This window comes from Trichosurus vulpecula, chromosome 3, assembly GCF_011100635.1.
Source record: "Trichosurus vulpecula isolate mTriVul1 chromosome 3, mTriVul1.pri, whole genome shotgun sequence".
NCBI lineage: Eukaryota > Metazoa > Chordata > Mammalia > Diprotodontia > Phalangeridae > Trichosurus > Trichosurus vulpecula.
In genome coordinates, this window is record NC_050575.1 from 256,557,614 (window position 1) to 256,576,625 (window position 19,012).

A 19,012-nucleotide genomic window follows, 5' to 3' on the forward strand; every position below is an offset into this window, starting at 1 on the left:
GAACGACAAAAACAAATTAAAGATTAAATTGACTATAATCGCAAAGGCACTAACCCTGTAGAAGATAGTTGAGGCTCTTCTACTTACCAGATGTGTGACCTTTTCAAATCTCTTTAATAATCTGAGCCTCAGTTTGCCCTTCTCTAAAATAAACAGGCTGGAATATGTGATCTCTGAAGTCCCTTCCAAGTCAGACATTCTATGATTCTAATGCTGTGAAGTTTAATTTATTCTAATCTATCAATTTATGGTCATCCCATACCTTAGATAACATTATCAGAAGTTTCTCTTCCTCTCCCTTCTCCTTAATTTCTTTTTAGCCTTTTAACTAAGTGTGTAGCCAAGTCAACAACCTTAAGTTTTTGCTATGTGCCACACACTGTACTAAGCATTACACAATGGATCACTCTTCTGAACTCCCATTACTATACTGTCTCTAATACTTCAATGCCATTCAGCATCTGATCTCTTGTATTAGCATATTACAAAAATAAGAGATTGTATTTTCATCATAACAATAGGCTAGATGAAAGTATTAGCAATGGACAGCTCACATGTTGTTCTGACTTCCATGCTATACTCCCTTGTGGGAAGATTTATGGGAATGGCATGGGAAAGAATCACTCTGGAGGAGGTGTGAATGAGGTAGGAGTAGTACTGTTGCAGTAATCCTCACATCAGTGAGATCATAACACCATTTGAAGTAACAGCTCACATTTCTATAGAATTGGTTTGCAATTGTACATTTCCCATTTCCATAAATTGAGAGCATTTCTCTCCATATATTACACATTTTTGTAGCCTTGCACTTAGCACAGGGCTCAGAGCACAGAATGAAATCTTAATGTAAGTAGGGAACTTCAGAAGTAATCTCACTTAGTAAGAATTCCTTCTGCAGCACCATTAACAGATGGCCATCTAGCCTCTGTTTGAATGCCTTCTGTGATAGGGAGCTCACTATCTCTTAAGGCACATGATTCCATTTTTAATAACTGAATTTTAGGCAATTGCTATTAGGTTCCAGAGATACAAAGACAAAAATGAAATACTCCCTTCCCTGAAAGAACTTACATTGAAGAGACCTGTTGACCCTCATTGTGCCCTTTGGTGTCAATGAAAATTAACACAACCCTTCTTCTACGGATTATATTGTGATAGCAAAGACAAATACCTTTACTTCCTTCACTTATATTCCTCATATGGCCTGGAGAATGATTCTATAATCTTGGTCACTCTCCATTGAGCATGTTCCAATTTACAGATATTCTTCTTTAAATGTGGTAATTAAAGTATAATTTTACTTGTCCTAAATACTACATTCCTATGAATGTAGCCTAAGATTTCATTTTTCAATGACTCCACAAGTGTGGACACATATCTGGTTTGCAGTCCACTAAAAACCTAAGGCTTCCCACATAAATTGTTAAACTAGGGATCCCTTCACTTCTGCACACTTTTAGTTTAAGATTAAAAGCTTAAATCCTACAGCTTAACCTACATATCCATATGTGGTTGTGTATATGTGTGTATGTGTGTGTGTAAAATGGAGCTATGCACATGTCCAGATGGCATCCATGATGATGGCATCCATGTGGGAGACATCTTGGGGATGACTCTGGGATGCTCTGTATTCCCTTACTTCATGGACAAAAACAGCCTATTTACCTTAGTTAAATATATAGGACAGGCAACATCTTTAAAACTACCAGATTGGGACAGTCTCTTTCTCTCTTTCCATCAGTGTCCAGGGGATAAAGTTCTTTTTTACCATTTACTGATCTATGGGTTAGGAAAAAGTCCAGTTCTCCCCCTGACTCTTTAGGCCTTATGGCCTGATAATTGGACTTGAAGTTTTATTCTGTTTTGTCTGTTCTGTTCAGTTATAAGTGGTGTAGTCCCCAGACACAGGAGTTTAAGCCATGGTAAACTCAGAGGCAGGATTCCAGGACAGATGCCACTGCCAGTCCAGTAGGGGAAGCCCTGAGAAGCCAGGGTGTTTGAACTCTGGTGTATGGGTCTTTGTACTTAGAACTTTGTGGGACCATGCTATATGACAACTAACTTAAGCTAAAAACCTAATCTTCCTTTCCCCATAGTTTGAGGTGGTGTAAGAGAGGATAATGTCCTCTATGTGTTGGAGAGATATGTTTGTATTTTTGTTTTTGCTGTACCTTTGAAGCATATTTTACTTTGAAAAAGCTATGAACCTAATCCTTCTCCCTTTTCCAGAGATCAAGCTGGTATAAGGAGAGATTATCCCTCCCCAGGTGTTAAGGGGAGGCATTTACATGTTTGTTCTTGATTTCCATATGAAGCATATGTTCTTTTGTTAAAAGCTAATTTAACTAAGTGGTTACATGGAAGTGAGATGTAAGAGACTTCTAAAATTGGGGAAATACAATCAGCTGGAGCTTGAGTCACTGGCAGAGACTACATATGACCCAGAATATTAAGGTTTGGTGAGAGCTGGGGGAGGGGTAAAATATAACATACCTGGAATACATATATGTCTATATATGTACATCTATCTATCTAGCTTTATGTGTCCACACACATATATGTATATATATTTATATACACACATCTATCTATCTATCTATCTATCTATAAAGATAGATAGATGTGTGTACATATAATGTGTGTGTGTGTGTGTGTGTGTGTTGTTTTTTCCTTAGTTCTCAAAGGGGACCATGACATCAGGGATGTAATGCCATGGTGTACAAGCTAGTTGGTGAGGGAGGGCTGTGAGAAGTCAACAGCCTCATTTTCTCCTCTGGACCCATCTGGGCTCATTGGCCAAATATAGATCAGAGTGACTGGAAATGGCCCTTGATGCAGTGGGAGACCTTGTCCCTTTTAAGCTAAAGTCTTTAACAGTCTTGGACTGAGGCAGTGCCCATTCAGTGATTAAGGCTAGGTAAGAAAGGAAGCAAAGAATGGCCTCTTTTACCTAGTCAAAAAAAGTCAATCCAATAGGGGAAGACCCTCAGGGTTTCTGGCCAAGACAGAAACAATTGCTATTTACATTCACTTAATACCAATCGGGGCCCAAAAGAGAACCATGAGGGTTTTGCCTGGGACCTATTGTTGGCCAATCAATGAGTATCAGAGTGATTTGCGTTTAAGGCACTGTCCTTGAGGAAGAACTCTAGCTAATAAAGCCCAAGATATCTTGAGAGGTTTCAGGGATGAAAATTTACATTGGGCAAAGCACCTGCAGGGAGGGAGGGAAGGAAGGAAGGAAGGAGAGAGGGTGGAAGGGAGGGAGGGAAAGAAGGAAGAAAGGAAGGAAGGAAGGAAGGAAGGAAGGAAGGAAGGAAGGAAGGAAGGAAGGAGACAGGGAGGGATGGAAGGAAGGAAAGAAGGAAGGAAGGAAGGAAGGAAGGAAGGAAGGAAGAAAGAAAGAAAGAAAGAAAGAAAGAAAGAAAGAAAGACAGAAAGAAAGAAAGAAAGAAAAAGAAAGAAAGAAAGAAAGAAAGAAAGAAAGAAAGAAAGAAAGAAAGAAAGAAAGAAAGAAAGAAAGAGAAAGATAGAAAGAAAGAGAAAGAAAGAAAGAAAAGAAGGAAGGAAGGAAGGAAGAAAGAAATGGTGGGATAGTGAAAGCAGATTGGAAGACAAGGGACTGGTTCTAATCAGATCTGTGATCTAGCAGAGATCAGGCTTCTGAACAGGCAAAATGTTAGAGGCTTGTACACATGCTTAATGAGCCATTTGAGAAAGGCATGACATAGGCAGTCAGTGGGTTGCATCTGGCCAATGAAGAGCCAGGCAGGAGATTCAAATTGAGAGTCAATAAAAGGATTGGCATTTGTCTGAGTCCTGCTACTCTCCTGTACTCTCTTCAGGGGATGTACCCATTTATTCAGAAAGAATAAATGTACACTATAATGAAATCCTTCCTGACTTCCCAATGAGTATTGTTTATTCCTAGACAGCATAAGTATATTTATAACAATTTTGGGATCTCGTCAGTGTGATTATTAATATAGCATCAGGAAAAGGAAAAATGCACCATGGAAAAAGGGAGCCACCCCCACTGGTATCCAGTGGGACCTTGTATCCACAGGTGGAAGTTTCCCTTCTTCAGACTGCTAACTTCCTGGGACTATTTTTCTGGAATCCTTGGGAACCCAGGAACATGAGTAAGGAGAAAAGATGAAACTAAATGGCCATAGACAGTGTAAGTCAGGTACCTGAGCAAGGCATGAAAACCTGGGAACTAAGTAATGTTTTGTCATGTCTGGGGTTCATTCTAGGTTGAGAATTAAGATTGGCCTACAATGGGGAAAAGAGCTCTCAGAATATTTGAACCTAGGTGGGGAAAATGGATTTCTGCTAACATTTTTTCCACATAGCCCATGAAGAAAAATTCTTGCAAACTGAAAAAACAGTGGGTTCACCCAGGGAAAGGATTTGGAGATTTGCGGGTGGTAAAAATTCTCTCTACTTTAACTGAGAAGAATTGAATGTGGAGAGAGACAAGAAAGCAGGAAACTTCCCTGCAGATCAGAGAGGTAGATTGATTTTCACTTAAAACTATTCACTGCTTCACTGAAAGGAGGAGGTTTGTGTGGGAGGACACAGCTGGGAGGTGATGTGGAAATATGAAATGTAAAATTTGCTATTGTTAATTTAGTGCTTGGATGGATCTGAATTCGAATTCTAAATTGGTTTCCAATTTTTTTATGCATGTGTCTTGTAAATATCTTGTCTAATGTGTAGTCTGTGTGTTTGAGAAAAGTTTCATGGTTTGGGGTAAGATATTTCTAAGGTCTACAATTAGGGAGAGAGAACATTGAGAAAGGACTCCCATTTTGGGGCCTTCAGTGGGAGATTAAGATTTTTTTTTGGTGCCAACACTGGCCAAGTTGTAATACTAGACCAAAAATTAAATTATAAAAAGCCAGCAGCTTTTAGAAATGATTTGGAATCAGAGCCAAAGCAGCCCAGAGAAAGAGAGGGCTGATATGGAGAAGAACCCTAAGGGTTCTGAATTAAGGTTTAATTAGATCCTAAAGGTTAAAAATCTGTGTGTTTGCATTGACTCAATGTATATGACATCAAGCAAAGTGTTTTAAAACTGCAAAAACAAGGGGGTCTTCTGTTTCATAATGGGATGATCACTTTGGGGGGTCAGTGGTCTGTTTAGAATGCGATTGAAGTGTTAGACATTAAACTTCAAGTTTTATGGTAAAAACAGCAGCTGGAGAAGAAGCTTGGTGAGTATTTTTTTTTCATTTATCCGAAATGTTTGAGGTAGTTTGGGTCAAGATTAGGAAAAAAAGATTTTAAGTTGGATCAAGAATACAGAGATTAAAATAGAAAGATAAAGGAAATGGGTGGGGCTGGAACAGCAGCTTATCCACCATGCTCTCAGGTTCAAGCATTCTTAGGCACTCCCTCCCCCACCCTACTGTAGAAGACTTGGGAATGTTAATAGGAGCTTGAAACTAAAAGAAACGTGTAGCCTGATTGGAAAATAAGGCTGATTAGTTGGTGATGAAAGGTTTTGTTGAATCTGGGTAATGACTATAATAAACATATTGATTTGTATAATTATTAAGCTCTGCCTGTGTAAGGTATAATTGAATTTTGTTTCCACAGAGATTATGTGAAATTATGATTTGAAGCCATATACTAGTGACTAAAGGTAAGAAATTAAACTGCCTACCAAAGCAGTTGAGGAAGCTGGCCACCTGAAAATCAGCATAACTAAAAGGAGGGCTCTTTGGTTCTCAAAAGGGCTGCCAGGCCCAAAGTAATTCACCTAGGGATGAGATCTTTATGTTTGATAATCCTGTGCTCCTCTTCAACTCACCTTTGTCAATTCTCCTCAGTAACTGAAAGGGATCGCAGTCTCAAGCTAAATGAGGCAGACAAAGGGTGGTGAAAGTAAAAATATTTTAGCTTGGTATAAAGAAGTGGTGTGTATGAAGATGAAAGGGGTGGGGGATCTGCAAACCCATGTGCTTTTAAGAGCCACTCCCTCATCTTTCTTTAGAAGACCAGAGGACCAATTTTAGGAGTCTAAAACTTTTTGTTTGGAAAGGAAGTGGCTGCACCTCCTTCAAATTCCTTAGACCTTTTGTTAATTCAAACCTTTTTATAAAATCTCTGAAGAATAATAGTAAGGAATTGGAATGCCTAAAGTGAGGTTTGGCGAATGCTGACCTATGAGGGTCAGGGCAGGAACTTCAAATCTGGATGAATTATAAAAGCAGGTAATGAAATGATTTTTTTTTCTAAATTCACTCATGGCCAGGCAAATATTCCTAATACATGGGCCAGAGGCAGTGTTTGGCTAAGAAGAAGAGCTGTTCAGTGCTGGGAATATACAGCTAAACAAAATGTATTTAAGAGAATATATAAATACCGAAAAGTAATAAGATCAGTCATTTTTATATGTGATGATCTAGAAATGTAATTGTTGTCATCTTATTTATAAATTGTATTTTTAGAGTTATCTTAGGTTGTAAAATCTGAGAGACTGTTGTGAGGTAGAAATGATATCCAAATTTTGTTATATATGAATTGATCTCTTAAAGAGGTATAATAAAAATGTGATAGTTTGAAACTGTTATATTTAGTTATAAATAAGTAATATTATAGCAGATTTTCCATTTGAAAATCTTGGCTATTTATGGAAGTGTATACAATGGTTTAGGGTGATAGTTTATTCTCTGTGCAAAATGATTTAGAAATGCATTCACCTAATTTGATAATGGGTAGTTTCAAGTTTTAAATATGTCAAATTGTTTAAGGCATTATTACATTTGTATGTTTTAAATGTTAAGAATTGTACAGTTGGAGAAAAATGATGAATGGGTTAAAAAGCTATTCTATTGAATTATTGCTGTAAAGTAAGAATTATAAACATCCAAGTTTTGGTCTTTATTTAAAAGGAAGTTTCAGTTAAAATTGTTTTGCTATCACTTACAGCATTTGTGAGATTGTTAACTAAGACTTTGAGATCTCCTCTTGTAAATTTTGTCAGTTATGACAAAAGAAGGGTTTTGTGACAATGTGGAACTTTGTGATATCTAGGAATTTAGCTGTTATACAACTTTGGGAATTTATGAAAAGCAATTCTTCTTATAATCTAGTTGTTAGATTAAGAATAGCAATAGTTAGTCTTTCACAACATGAGTATTGTGGAAAGGTTATACATAATGATACACATGTGGCCTGTGTTGAATTGCTTGACTTCTTAGGGAGGGTGGGTGGGAAGGGAGGAGGGGGGAGAATTTGGAACTCAAAGTTTTAAAAACAGATGTTCAAAAACAAAAACAAAAAAGATAACTGCCCAGAGGTCCTAGAACCAGAGGGTAAAATAATCATTGAAAGAATCCACTGATCACTGCCTGAAAGAGATCCCAAATTGAAAACACCAAGAAAAATTATAACCAAATTTCAGAATTACAAAATCAAGGAGAAAATACTGCAAGTAGCCAAAAAGAGACAATTCAAATACCACAGAACTATAGTCAGGATCAGACAGGGTCTTTCAGGTTCTACATCAAATGACAGGAGAGATTGGAATATGATATTCTGAAGGGCAAAGGAGCTGGGACTACAACCAAGGTTCAACTACCCAGCAAAACTGAGCATAATTTTTCAGGCAAGGAGATGGAAATTCAATGAAATAAGGGAATTCCAGACCTTCCTGATGAAAAGGCCAGAACTCAAGGGAAAATTTGATCTTCAAATACAAAACTCAAAAGACACATAAAAAGGTAAACAGGGGGGAAACCCACAAACTTTATTAATCAATAAGGGCAAATTATTTACATCTTTATATAGGATTACATCATCTTATGTATGTTATACATATATATATGTATGTTATACATATATATACATATATATATACATATATATCTTGAGAACAGTACAGTTATGACAATTGAAAGGGATATGTATAGACTGTGGAGGTCTGTATAAAATAACTGATATAAGGATGAAATACATAATTAAGAGACTTAAAGGGAGTATTCTGGGAGGAGAGGTAAGGAGGTGGTAGAAAAGGGTAAATTAAATCCCATGAAGAGGCACAAAAACACATTATAGTAGAGGGAAAGAAGGGAGGTAGAAGAGCAGTATTTGAGCTTTACTATCATCTGATCTGGTTCAAGAAGGGAATAACAAACTCTGATAAGTATAGAAATCTAACTTGTATTATAGGCAGTAGGAGGGGAAAGGGGGAAAAAAGGGAAAGGCGTGGTCTGAATGGAGGGAAGAAGTAGCAAGTGGAAAACAGTAAGATAAGGGAGGGGAATCAAGAGGGAGGGTAAACTGAGGAAGGCAGCAGTCAAAAGCAAAAGTTCATTGAGGAGTGGAAGGAAGAAGGAAGAAATAAAAGCATAAACAGGGGGGAAATAGGATGGAGAATTAGAAACAGATAGAAATCATAACTGTGAATGGGATGAACTCTCCCATAAAACAGAAGTGGATAGCAGAATGTATTAAAAACCACAATCCTACTATATGCTGTTTACAAGAAACACATTTGAAACAGGGGGATACACACAGGGTAAAGGTAAAAGGCTGGAGTAAAATATATTGCACTTCAGCGAAAGCAAAAAAAAAAAAAAGCAGGTGTAGCAATCCTAAACTCAAAAAAGCAAAAACGAAGATAGATTTAATTAAAAGAGATAAGGAAGGACACTACATCCTGCTAAAAAGCACCATAAACAATGAAACAATATCATTGTTTAACATATATGCACCAAGTGGTATGGCATGCAAATTCTTAGAGGACAGGTTAAGGGAGTTACAGGAAGAAATGGACAACAAAACTATAATAATGGGAGACCTCAACCTCCACCTCCCTAAACTTGATAAATCTAACCTCAAAATAAATAAGAAAGAAGTTAAGGAGGTGAAAAGAATTTTTAAAAAGGCAGATATGAGAGACCACTGGAGGAAACTGAATGGGGATGCAAAGGAATACACTTTCTTCTCAGTGGTACATGGCACATACTCAAAAATTGACCATGTACTAGAGCATAAAAACCTCACAATCCAGTGCAGAAAGGCAGAAGTAATCAAAGCATACTTTTCAAATCACAATGCAATAAAAATTATTTGTAACAAAGAAACATGGAAAAATGAGCTAAAAATTAACTGGAAAATAAATAATCCAATTCTAAAAAATGAATGGGCCAAAGAATAAATGATAGAAACAATTAATAACTTCATTCAAGAGAATGACAATAATGAGATGACATTATTGCAAAAAGCAGTTTGTAGGGGAAGTTTTATATCTCTAAATGCTTACATGAATAAAATAGAGAAAAAGGAGATCAATGAATTGGGTATGCAACTGAGAAAGCTAGAAAAAGAACAAATTGAAAATCCCCAATTAAATACCAAATTAGAAATACTGAAAATCAAAGGAGAGATTAATAAAATTGAAACCAAGAAAACCGAATTATAAATTGAATTAATAAATCAAACCAAGAGCTGGTTTTATGAAACAAAAACCAATAAAATTGATAAACCTTTGGTCAAACTGATTGAAAAAAAGAAAGAAGAAAATCAAATTACTAGTATCAAAAATGAAAAGGGTGAGTTCACCTCTAATGAAGAGGAAATTAAAACTATAATTAGGAATTGTTTTGCCCAATTGTATGCACATAAATGTGAAAACCTTAGGGACATGGATGAATATCTACAAAAAATATATATTGCCCAGATTAACAGAAAAAGAAGTAAAATTTCTAAATAACCACATCTCAGAAAAAGAAATTGAGCAAGCTATCAATGAACTCCCTAGGAAAAAGTCTCCAGGGCAATATGGTTTCACATGTGAATTTTATCAAACATTTAAAGAACAAGTAATTTCTATAATTTATAGACTAATTAGGAAAATAGGTGAAGAAGGAGTCCTACCAAATTCTTTTTATGAAATAAATATGGTACTAATACCTAAACCAGGAAGAGTAAAAACAGAGAAAGAAAATTATAGACCAATTTCCCTACTGAATATTGATGCCAAAAATTTAAATAAAATATTACCAAAAATATTGCAGCAACTTATCATGAGAATAATACACTATGACCAGGTAGAATTTATTCCAGGAATGCAAGACTGATTCAATATTAGGAAAACTATCAGCATAATTGATCATATCAATAACAAAACTGGCAGAAATCGTATGATCATCTCAATAGATGAAGAAAAAGCCTTTGACAAAATACAACACCCATTCCTATTAAAAACACTAGAAAGCATAGAAATAAATGGAGCCTTCCTTAAAATTATAAATAGCATCTACCTAAAACCATCAACAAGCATTATTTGTAATGGGGATAAGCCAGATTCATTCCCAATAAGATCAGTGGTGAAACAAGGGTGTCTATTATCACCCCTTCTATTCAATTTGGTACTAGAAACATTAACTGTAGCAATAAGAGAAGAAAAAGAAATTGAAGGAATTAGAATAGGCAAAGAAGAAACTAAATTATCACTTTTTGCAGATGATATGATGATTTACTTACAGAATGCTAGAGAATCAAATAAAAAACTGCTTGAAATAATAAACAACTTTAGCAAAGTTGCAGGATATAAAATAAACCCACATATATCCTTGGCATTCCTATACTTTACCAACAAGGCCCAACAGCAAGAGATATAAAGAGAAATTTCATTCAAAGTTACTGTAGACACTATCAAATGTTTGGGAGTCTATCTGCCAAGACAAACCCATGGCCTATATGAAAATAATTATGAAACACTTTTCATGTGAATAAAGTCATATTTAAATAAGTGGAAAAAAACATCAGTTGCTCATGGTTAGGCCAAGCTAATATAATAAAAATTACAATTTTACCTAAATTAATCTATCTATTCAGTGCCACACCAATTGAACTACCAAAAAATTATTTTGCAAAGGTGGATAAAATAATAACAAAATTCATCTGGAAGAACAAAAGGTCTAGAATATCTAAGGTATTAATGAAAAGTAATGCTAGGTAAGGTGGCCTAGCCATACCTGATATTAAACTGTACTATGAAGCAGCAGTCATCAAAACTACCTGGTACTGGTTAAGAAGCAGAGTTGTGGATCAGTGGAATAGTATAGGTACACAAGATGGAGAAGTCGATGACTGTAGCGATCTACTCTTTGATTAACCCAAAGAATTCTGCTTCTGGGCTAAGAATTCACTATTTCACAAAAACTGCTGGGAAAATTGGAAAATGGTAGGGCAGAAACTGGGCATAGACCAACATATTACACCATATACCAAAATAAAGTCAAAATGTGTTCATGATTTAGGAATAAAGGCTGATGCTATAGGCAATTTGGGAGAGCAAGGAGTAGTTTACTGATCAGATTTATGGAAAAGAAAAGAATTCATGACACAACAAGAGATAGAGAGCATTACAAAATTTAAAATGGATAATTTTGATTACGTTAAATAGAAATGTTTTTGTATAAAAAACATCCAATGCAACAAAGATTAGGAGGGAAGCAGAAAATTGGGAGAAAATCTTTACAACCAGTGTCTCTGTTAAAGGCCTCATACCTAAAATATTCAGGGAACTGAGCCAAATTTATAGGAATCCAAGTCGTTCCCCAATTGAGAAATGGTCACAGGATATGGACAGGAAGTTTTCAGAGGAAGAAATTAAAGCTATCTATAGGCATATGAAAAAATGCTCGAAATCACTACTGATTAGAGAAATGCAAATCAAAACAACTCTTAGATACCACACCTCTTCTGTCAGATTGGCTAAAATGACAAAACAGGAAAATGATAAATTCTGGAGAAGATATGGGAAAATTGGAATATTGTTGCATTGCTGGTGGAGTTGTGAACTGATCCAGTCATTCTGGAAAGCAATTTCGAGCTATGCCCAAAGGGCTATAAAAATGTTCATACCCTTTGACCCAGCAATTCCACTTCTAGGGCTGTATCCCAAAGAGATCACACAAGTGGGAAAATGACCCATATGTACAAAAATATTTATAGCGGTTCTTTTTGCAGAAGTAAAGAATTGGAAATCAAGGGGATGCCCATCAATTGGGGAATGGCTGAACAAGTTGTGGTATATGAAAATAATGGAACACTATTGTGCTAGAAGAAATGCGGATGGTACGGACTTCATAGTGGCTTGTCGAAACCTACACAATATAATGCTGAACAAGTGGAGCAGAACCAGGAGAACATTATACACAACCACAGATATATGGATTCTGTGATGACTAACTTTGATAGACTTTGCTCTTCTCAGCAATACAATGTGCAAAGACAGCTCCAAAGGACCCACAATGGAAAATGCTATCTACATCCAGAGAAAGAACTATGGAGTCTGAATGAAGATTGAGGCACACTTTATGCTTGCCTTTTTTTCCCTTTGCTTTTATTTTCTCTTTTGTTTTTGTTTTTGGTTTTTTTTTTTGGTTCTGTTTCTTCTTTCCCATGATTCATTCCATTGGATATAATTCTTCTTTACAACTTGATCATTGTGTAAATAAGTTCAATGTGAAGTTATATTTAGAAGATGTATAAGATTCCATGCCTTCTTGGGGAGGGAGATGGGGAGTGGGAAAGAAAATCTGGAATTCAAAATTATGTAGAACTGAGTGTTGTAAACTAAAAATAAAAAATCTCAAAAAAAGAACCTGAGTTCTGATGTGCATTTCTTAAACATGACAATTGGCCAAGGTTCCAATTTTGGATTTATAAACATGATTAGGGTATAAGGATTAGAAATGGTAACTTAAAATTGTGCTAAGGTCACATTTGTAGGAGCATGGACAAAAAGCTGGTTCCTACAAGAAGACAAGAAGAAGATGCTGGGCTGCTGGCTGGAGATGGCTAGAACAAATACCAAGGACCAGAAGACTTCATTGATGATGTTCCCTGACAGACAGCTGTATGAGAAGAGACTTTTAATCTTAAAGGGACAATTGCATTATTGTTTTCTTTTAGGTCCCTGAATCTGTATTTTTAAAGGGGACTGCCCCCTTTGATTTGTCAATGGGTCAATCAGCCTTTACCTCTTCCCATATTTACTTAAAGGAGTGATGGTTAATGGGAAAAATTCATATGAGAAAGAGAGTAAGAGAGTATTAAAGATGTGGAAACAAAAATTTGTATAAAAGAAAAAAAGGGGGGAAATTATGAGAAATGGTGGGAGGAATTTTGTTTCCACAGGATAGTGATAGTAGATTGTAAGTCAGGTGATTATTTCTAATCAGAGTTGTGATCTAGCAGAGACCAGGCTTCTGATCAGGTGAAAGGTTAGAGGCTTCTACACATGCTTAATGAGCCATTTGAGGAGGGCATGACATAGGCAGTCAGGGGGTTGCATCTGGCCAATGAAGCGACAGGCAGGAGATTCAAATTGAGAATCAATAAATGGACTGGTGTTTGTTTGAGTCCTGGTACTCCCCTGTACTCTGTTGAGGGGATGTACCCACTTATTCAGAAAGAATAAATGTACACTATAAAGTAAACCTTCCTGGCTTCCAAATAAATAGTTTATTCCAAGACAGCATAAGTATATTTATGAAGGAAGGAAGGAAGCAAGTAAATAAGCAATGTTGTCCAACTGGCCCGTTCCAGTTGGGTCACCAATGAGCAGCTTCTACTACACACACACACACACACACACACACACACACACAGTGAATATGTATATATGTATGTGTACATATATATTATATAAATATTACATATGTGTATTTGAATCAGCTTTCAGGTTTCATTGGCATCATCCATTTCTTAGGAAACTCCCAATAATGCGTCGTCTCAGTATTTACTTAGCACCCTATAAGCTTAGGCAGTTTCCTGGGACAGTGAAAGATCAAATGATTATAGGAGGTCATACATTATATGTTAGAACCCAATCCAGTTCTTCCTGTTTTCAAGTCTGACTCTCCAAGCACTATACTACTTGTCTTTCTTAATGTTTAACCCTAATAAAGTTTACACTATTTAATCATTATCATTACTCTAGTCTATGAGATTTTTTTTAAAATTCTTTTCATATTATATAATTTGTCCCACCTTTGTTGATCTTTTCCACCTCTGTCCCAGGTGCCTTCTCACAATGGAGATGCATCCAGACCTGTCTCTTCTCCTTCCATTTGGTGAGCCATTCCTGCACCCCCATTTTGGAAAAGTATCTATTCCAGCCATATTCATTTCTAACCTATGTGAATTTTTGACCTACCTTCTCCTGCCCTACTACATTTTAGCTTCCTTTCATGATCTACCTTCTCCTGATATGATATAAGTTTCTTGAGGGCAGAACTGTCTTTCTTTTTGCTTGTATTTATATTCCTAGGGCTTCTCACAGTGACTTGAACATGGTAAGCCCTTAATTGATGCTTTCTGTCTACTTAAAAAATTGAAAGATAACTTCTCTGCCTTCATCCAAGTCACTGATAAGTGTGCTGAACAGAACAATTAACCCTATGATCCTGTAACACATGGTGCAGTTTAAAGAATATTGAGTTCAGAGTCAGAGGAAATGACTTTGTGACTTGCTACTTACGTGGCCTAGGGAATATCACTTTACTTTGCCTTAATTTTCTCAACAGCAAAATGAGAAAGTTGGTCTAAGTGATTTCTACAGTCATTTCAAAGTTAAAATGTATGATCCTGTGATTTATACCAAGCCCTTTGGCATCTTCCCCACCTGAATGGGCCGGTATGATACTTAAAGGGAGTTTTCACAAAACAAGACTGACAAGTAGTATTGAAAGCAATAAGACTTCATTATGGCACGTTTTAATCCACACAAAGGGAGTCTGAAGGCTTAAAATGAAGAACCCTGAGATATTGGTGTCTAATATTCAAATCTCAGCTCTGCTAATTAGTATCGGTGTCAACCTGGGCATGGCATTAAACCTTTCTGAGCTTCAATTTCCTTATTTATGGGATATTTGAATTAGATAACTTCTAAGGTTCCTCTAAGGTATTAAATCTGGATTTTACGATTTATGCTTATAGTTATGCCTCAAAATATTCTGATGAGAAAGTTATTCATTTAATTTCTTAATTAAGAACCTGAAGACCTAAGGGTTTGAGTGAATGATACAAAACAGTGATGTTTAAATAGGATGTAATAGTTATAGTTCTCTGTGATTTCCCTTTTATGCAATCTGGCTATAAGTTATGTGAGAACATGACAAGTTTTATATTTGATTATGTAATCCCCTATATTTGTCATTCACATCACGTAGTATTGGATATATTATAGGTGCTTGAAAATATGAGAACAGAGTAGAATAAAATGGGATGAGATGAGATGGGATGGGATGGGATGAGATGCATTGAAAAGTCTGGATTGAGCTCATGTTTAACAAGTAGTTACTACTGCCTTTTCTCTTTAATGAAGTATACAGATAATAAGTTGGATAAATACAAATATACAAACTGAAAAATGCTGAAATTATTCAAAGGTCTAATGATTGTTCTGTATGTAGAATACATTCATTGTAACAAGAGTAAGTAATGAATAATTTTTAAATGAGCAATTTCAGTTTTTTCAGGAGGTTAAATTCCACAGCAAAAAATATACAAAGTACACACTGTAGTAATTGACTTGCATGAAAGAATGTGAGCCCCAAAAGTAAAAGAAAGTACTGAATATTTTAAATGAGATATGGAAAGAATAGCAGAAAATCTTCCCCTCTTTTAAAGAGGGAATGGTGCCTGACCAAGACCAGTTAAGCCAACAAGGATTTATTCAGTACTTGCTATGTGGCAGGTGTTGTGCTAAGTTATGGGAATACAAATATAAGCAAAAAGGCCCTTTTCTCCCTTTCCTTCCACTCTTGCCCCTCTCCCTTCCCCTCCCTCCCCCTCCCTTCCCCCCTTCCTTTCCCCTTTCTTCGCCATCCCATCCTTCCCTCCATCCTTTCTCCTACCTCCCTTCCCCGGCCTAGACGATGCCGTGGTGGAGACAGCGGAGGAGGCCACGGAGCCCGCCGAGGCGGACATCACGGGGCTGTGCCAGGACATGTTCTCCAAAATGGCCACGTACCTGACTGGCGAGCTCACAGCTACCAGTGAAGACTATAAACTTCTGGAAAATATGAACAAACTGACTAGCTTGAAGTATCTAGAAATGAAAGATATTGCAGTAAACATAAGTAGAAACCTAAAGGACTTAAACCAGAAATATGCAGCACTTCAGCCTTATCTGGATCAGATCACTCTAATTGAGGAGCAAGTAGCAGCTCTTGAGCAGGCAGCTTACAAATTGGATGCATATTCAAAGAAACTAGAAGCAAAGTACAAGAAGTTAGAGAGGCGATGAAAGAATTCTTTAGCTCAGACTTTTAACTACAAGAATATTTTATAAGAGCTGAAATAAGTGGGATGGAACTTATCGCTATGCTTCAATTCCTAAAAAGAAGCCGTGCTGCTGATCCAAGGAGAATCCCAGCCCCCACCTCTGGTTGGATGTGTAATTCTGGCCACCCCCACCCCTGCCGTGTTTTCCTAAACCTGTACCCCCCCAACCTCATCTTAATCGCGTGCTTCGTTGTGTGCCCTGGACCAAGGCTCAGAAATCAGGATCAACCCCGTCTAGAGCAGACACAGAGGAGAGACTCTGGTCTCCCTGTCTCTTCCCTCCCTCTCCTCTAGGCCCTCCCACACCCACCCCTTTCACAACCTGTTCTTGAACTTAAATAATAAATGCCAACATATGACCCTGAAAAAAAAAATATAAGCAAAAAGGAAGACAGTGCCCACCCTTAAGAAGTTTATATTCTTTTTTTGAGCTTGGAGAGGGGTTTATTAGTTGAGAGTAAAAAGAAGCCGGTGTCAGCAGCCTCTGGGGCTCCCAGCCCACCCCTCACAATCCCCCACCACCGGGGAACCCGCCGGTCTTAGGGCACTTGAGGTAGTGGGTACATGACCCATGTGGGGCCTCCCCCTTCACAAGCCTGGCAAGAGTGCCACTCCCCCTGGCCACATGCACCCGAGAGCTGGAGGGACCTTGGCAGAGCTGTCTAAATGCTGTTAAGGATGCTGGCGTCAGGTGCAGAGAAAGGAAGGGGAGTTAATTTGGCGCACATTTTAACCAAAGCCCCGGTATGAGGTGCTTAGGGACGGAGGGGGTCATTTCAAACCCTGTTCTGTAAGTGGGAGGGGAGAGGACCCGTTGGAGGGCTCCCCCTCATCCTCCCGCCCTCCATTCCCAGGTTTCCAAGGAGCCACCAGTAGGGGAAGGAACATTCTCTGACTGGGAGCTGCAGGCAGAGATGGAAGACAGGGAGTTTGAATCTTCCTCAGCTTCCCACTCACCCCCTTCTTCAGAGGAGTTAATGCTTTACTTAAGCACCTCCAAAAACAGAGAGATACCGCAGATAAAATATTAAACAGGGTTCACTCCTCCCATCTCCAGGGAGACAGCTCCCCCAGAGAAATTCAAGGGGGTAGGAACAGCATCAAGAAGTGTATCCAGAATAGACCACGTGTACTCTGCTGGCCCAGGGCTCAGGGCCCCCAGGACAAGTATCAGCCCCTTTTAAGAACTGATCAGATTCAGGAAGGCTGATAGGTCCATATCCCCCATGGAAGGGAAAACTTCATCTACCCCCACCAGGCCACTGGAGATGACCCAGGCCCCTGGAGGGGCAGGGTGGGGCTCAGGGGGCTGCTGAGGTCCTGTCATAAGGCAGGTGATTGACTCAGGGAACTCCATCACCATGGGCTCCCCTGAGGGCATAGGACCTTCTAGGGGCCCAACTATTCTCTGGTTCAGCAGCTGCTGGAACTTAGAGTTGTCGATGACTGCAAGGTTAGTGTATGTACTGTCAGGGTCACCCAGGAGCTCAGCCAGATCTCCATCTTTATCAAACTGCAGGCCCAGGAGGGCCTCAGACAGTGTTCCCTCCCCAGACTGGGAGAGCTGGGGTGGGACCGGGGCAGGGGTTACCACGGCTGCGGCTGGAACCAGGGAAGAAGCAGGGGAGCAGGCGTGGGGGACAGGGGCCAGGGAAGGGGCCGTGACCTGGCCAGATGAAAAGACCATGGGAGAAAACTCCTCCAAGTTGATGGTACTGGGTGGGTGGAGGGGGGAGGCAGGGAGACGGAGGAAGGCTGTCCAGGAAAGACACCTGAGTGGAGTGGGGGCTTGAGAGCAGAGGCTGTGGTGCTGTTGGAGAGCGCCATGATTCATCTAGGGGACATCCAAGCATCAGAATTGCCTGCACTGAATGGACTCGTTTTCGTCATGTTCTTGTAGGTGCCCAGAGTCTTCTTGCGCTCTCTTCGATTTGGCGTCGATCATCTGTGACTGGCAGATACTGGAACTCCATGGGCTCCCTCAGCTCCAGATGGCCTCTGAAGCTGCATGTGGGCCCGTACTGGGGCCTGTAAGGTGGGGTCTGCGTATAGAGATGTGTGAAACACGATGGCCACCTACCTGTGCACATCGACCTGCGAGAAGGATCCATGCGCCTCCCAACCCGGCCTTATGAAGCACACCTTGATGTCTTCTTTCTGCACCTTGTTACAGAGGAGGAAGATCTCATCCCTGCCCAGGCAGCTGCCTGGTTTGCAGTTCGTGTGCAGATCTTCAGCTCTGTGGTGTTGAGGGCCCCTTTATCACAGATGGGATGGAAGAGGACAGGGGGCAGGACAAGGGGCCTGCCTGCAGGTTCCTGGATGGTCACTTGGAAGCAGAGCAGGACAGTATTCAGATCATAGTCTCCATGTGGTTCTTCAGGGGCACATTGAAGTGGTTGTTGTTGGTCTGCATTCAATGAGCAATGGCATGCTCCAGATCTCGCTTCTTCACACTCTGAATCCCCGATGAACTCATGTAGCAAATATCAAAGAAAACAATTTATTCATGCTGATCCAAAATTTAGAAAAATAATACATATGATAATATACACAAGACAATTCACAGAGTGAATCCTCCCATTACTTACCTAACTACTTAGCTCAACCAAAGGGAAGAGTCCCAGATCTCACTCAAGGGGAGATTCTCTGAAGTCTCTAGTGTAGTAAGCTAGGACTAAAGGCATGATCAAGC

General features: G+C 38.8%; 1 protein-coding gene and 1 pseudogene across 1 annotated transcript; one reads left to right on the forward strand and one right to left on the reverse strand.

The window, feature by feature from the left end:
• The first annotated feature begins 15,820 nt into the window (after positions 1-15,820).
• On the forward strand, positions 15,821-16,279 carry LOC118844437 (biogenesis of lysosome-related organelles complex 1 subunit 2). Its single transcript, XM_036752327.1, has one exon. The coding sequence runs from the start codon at positions 15,980-15,982 to the stop codon at positions 16,277-16,279; it is 300 nt and encodes a 99-aa protein (XP_036608222.1). The 5' UTR covers positions 15,821-15,979.
• A 1,218-nt stretch (positions 16,280-17,497) lies between these two features.
• On the reverse strand, positions 17,498-18,796 carry LOC118842453 (annotated as a pseudogene).
• Between the last annotated feature and the right edge of the window lie 216 nt (positions 18,797-19,012).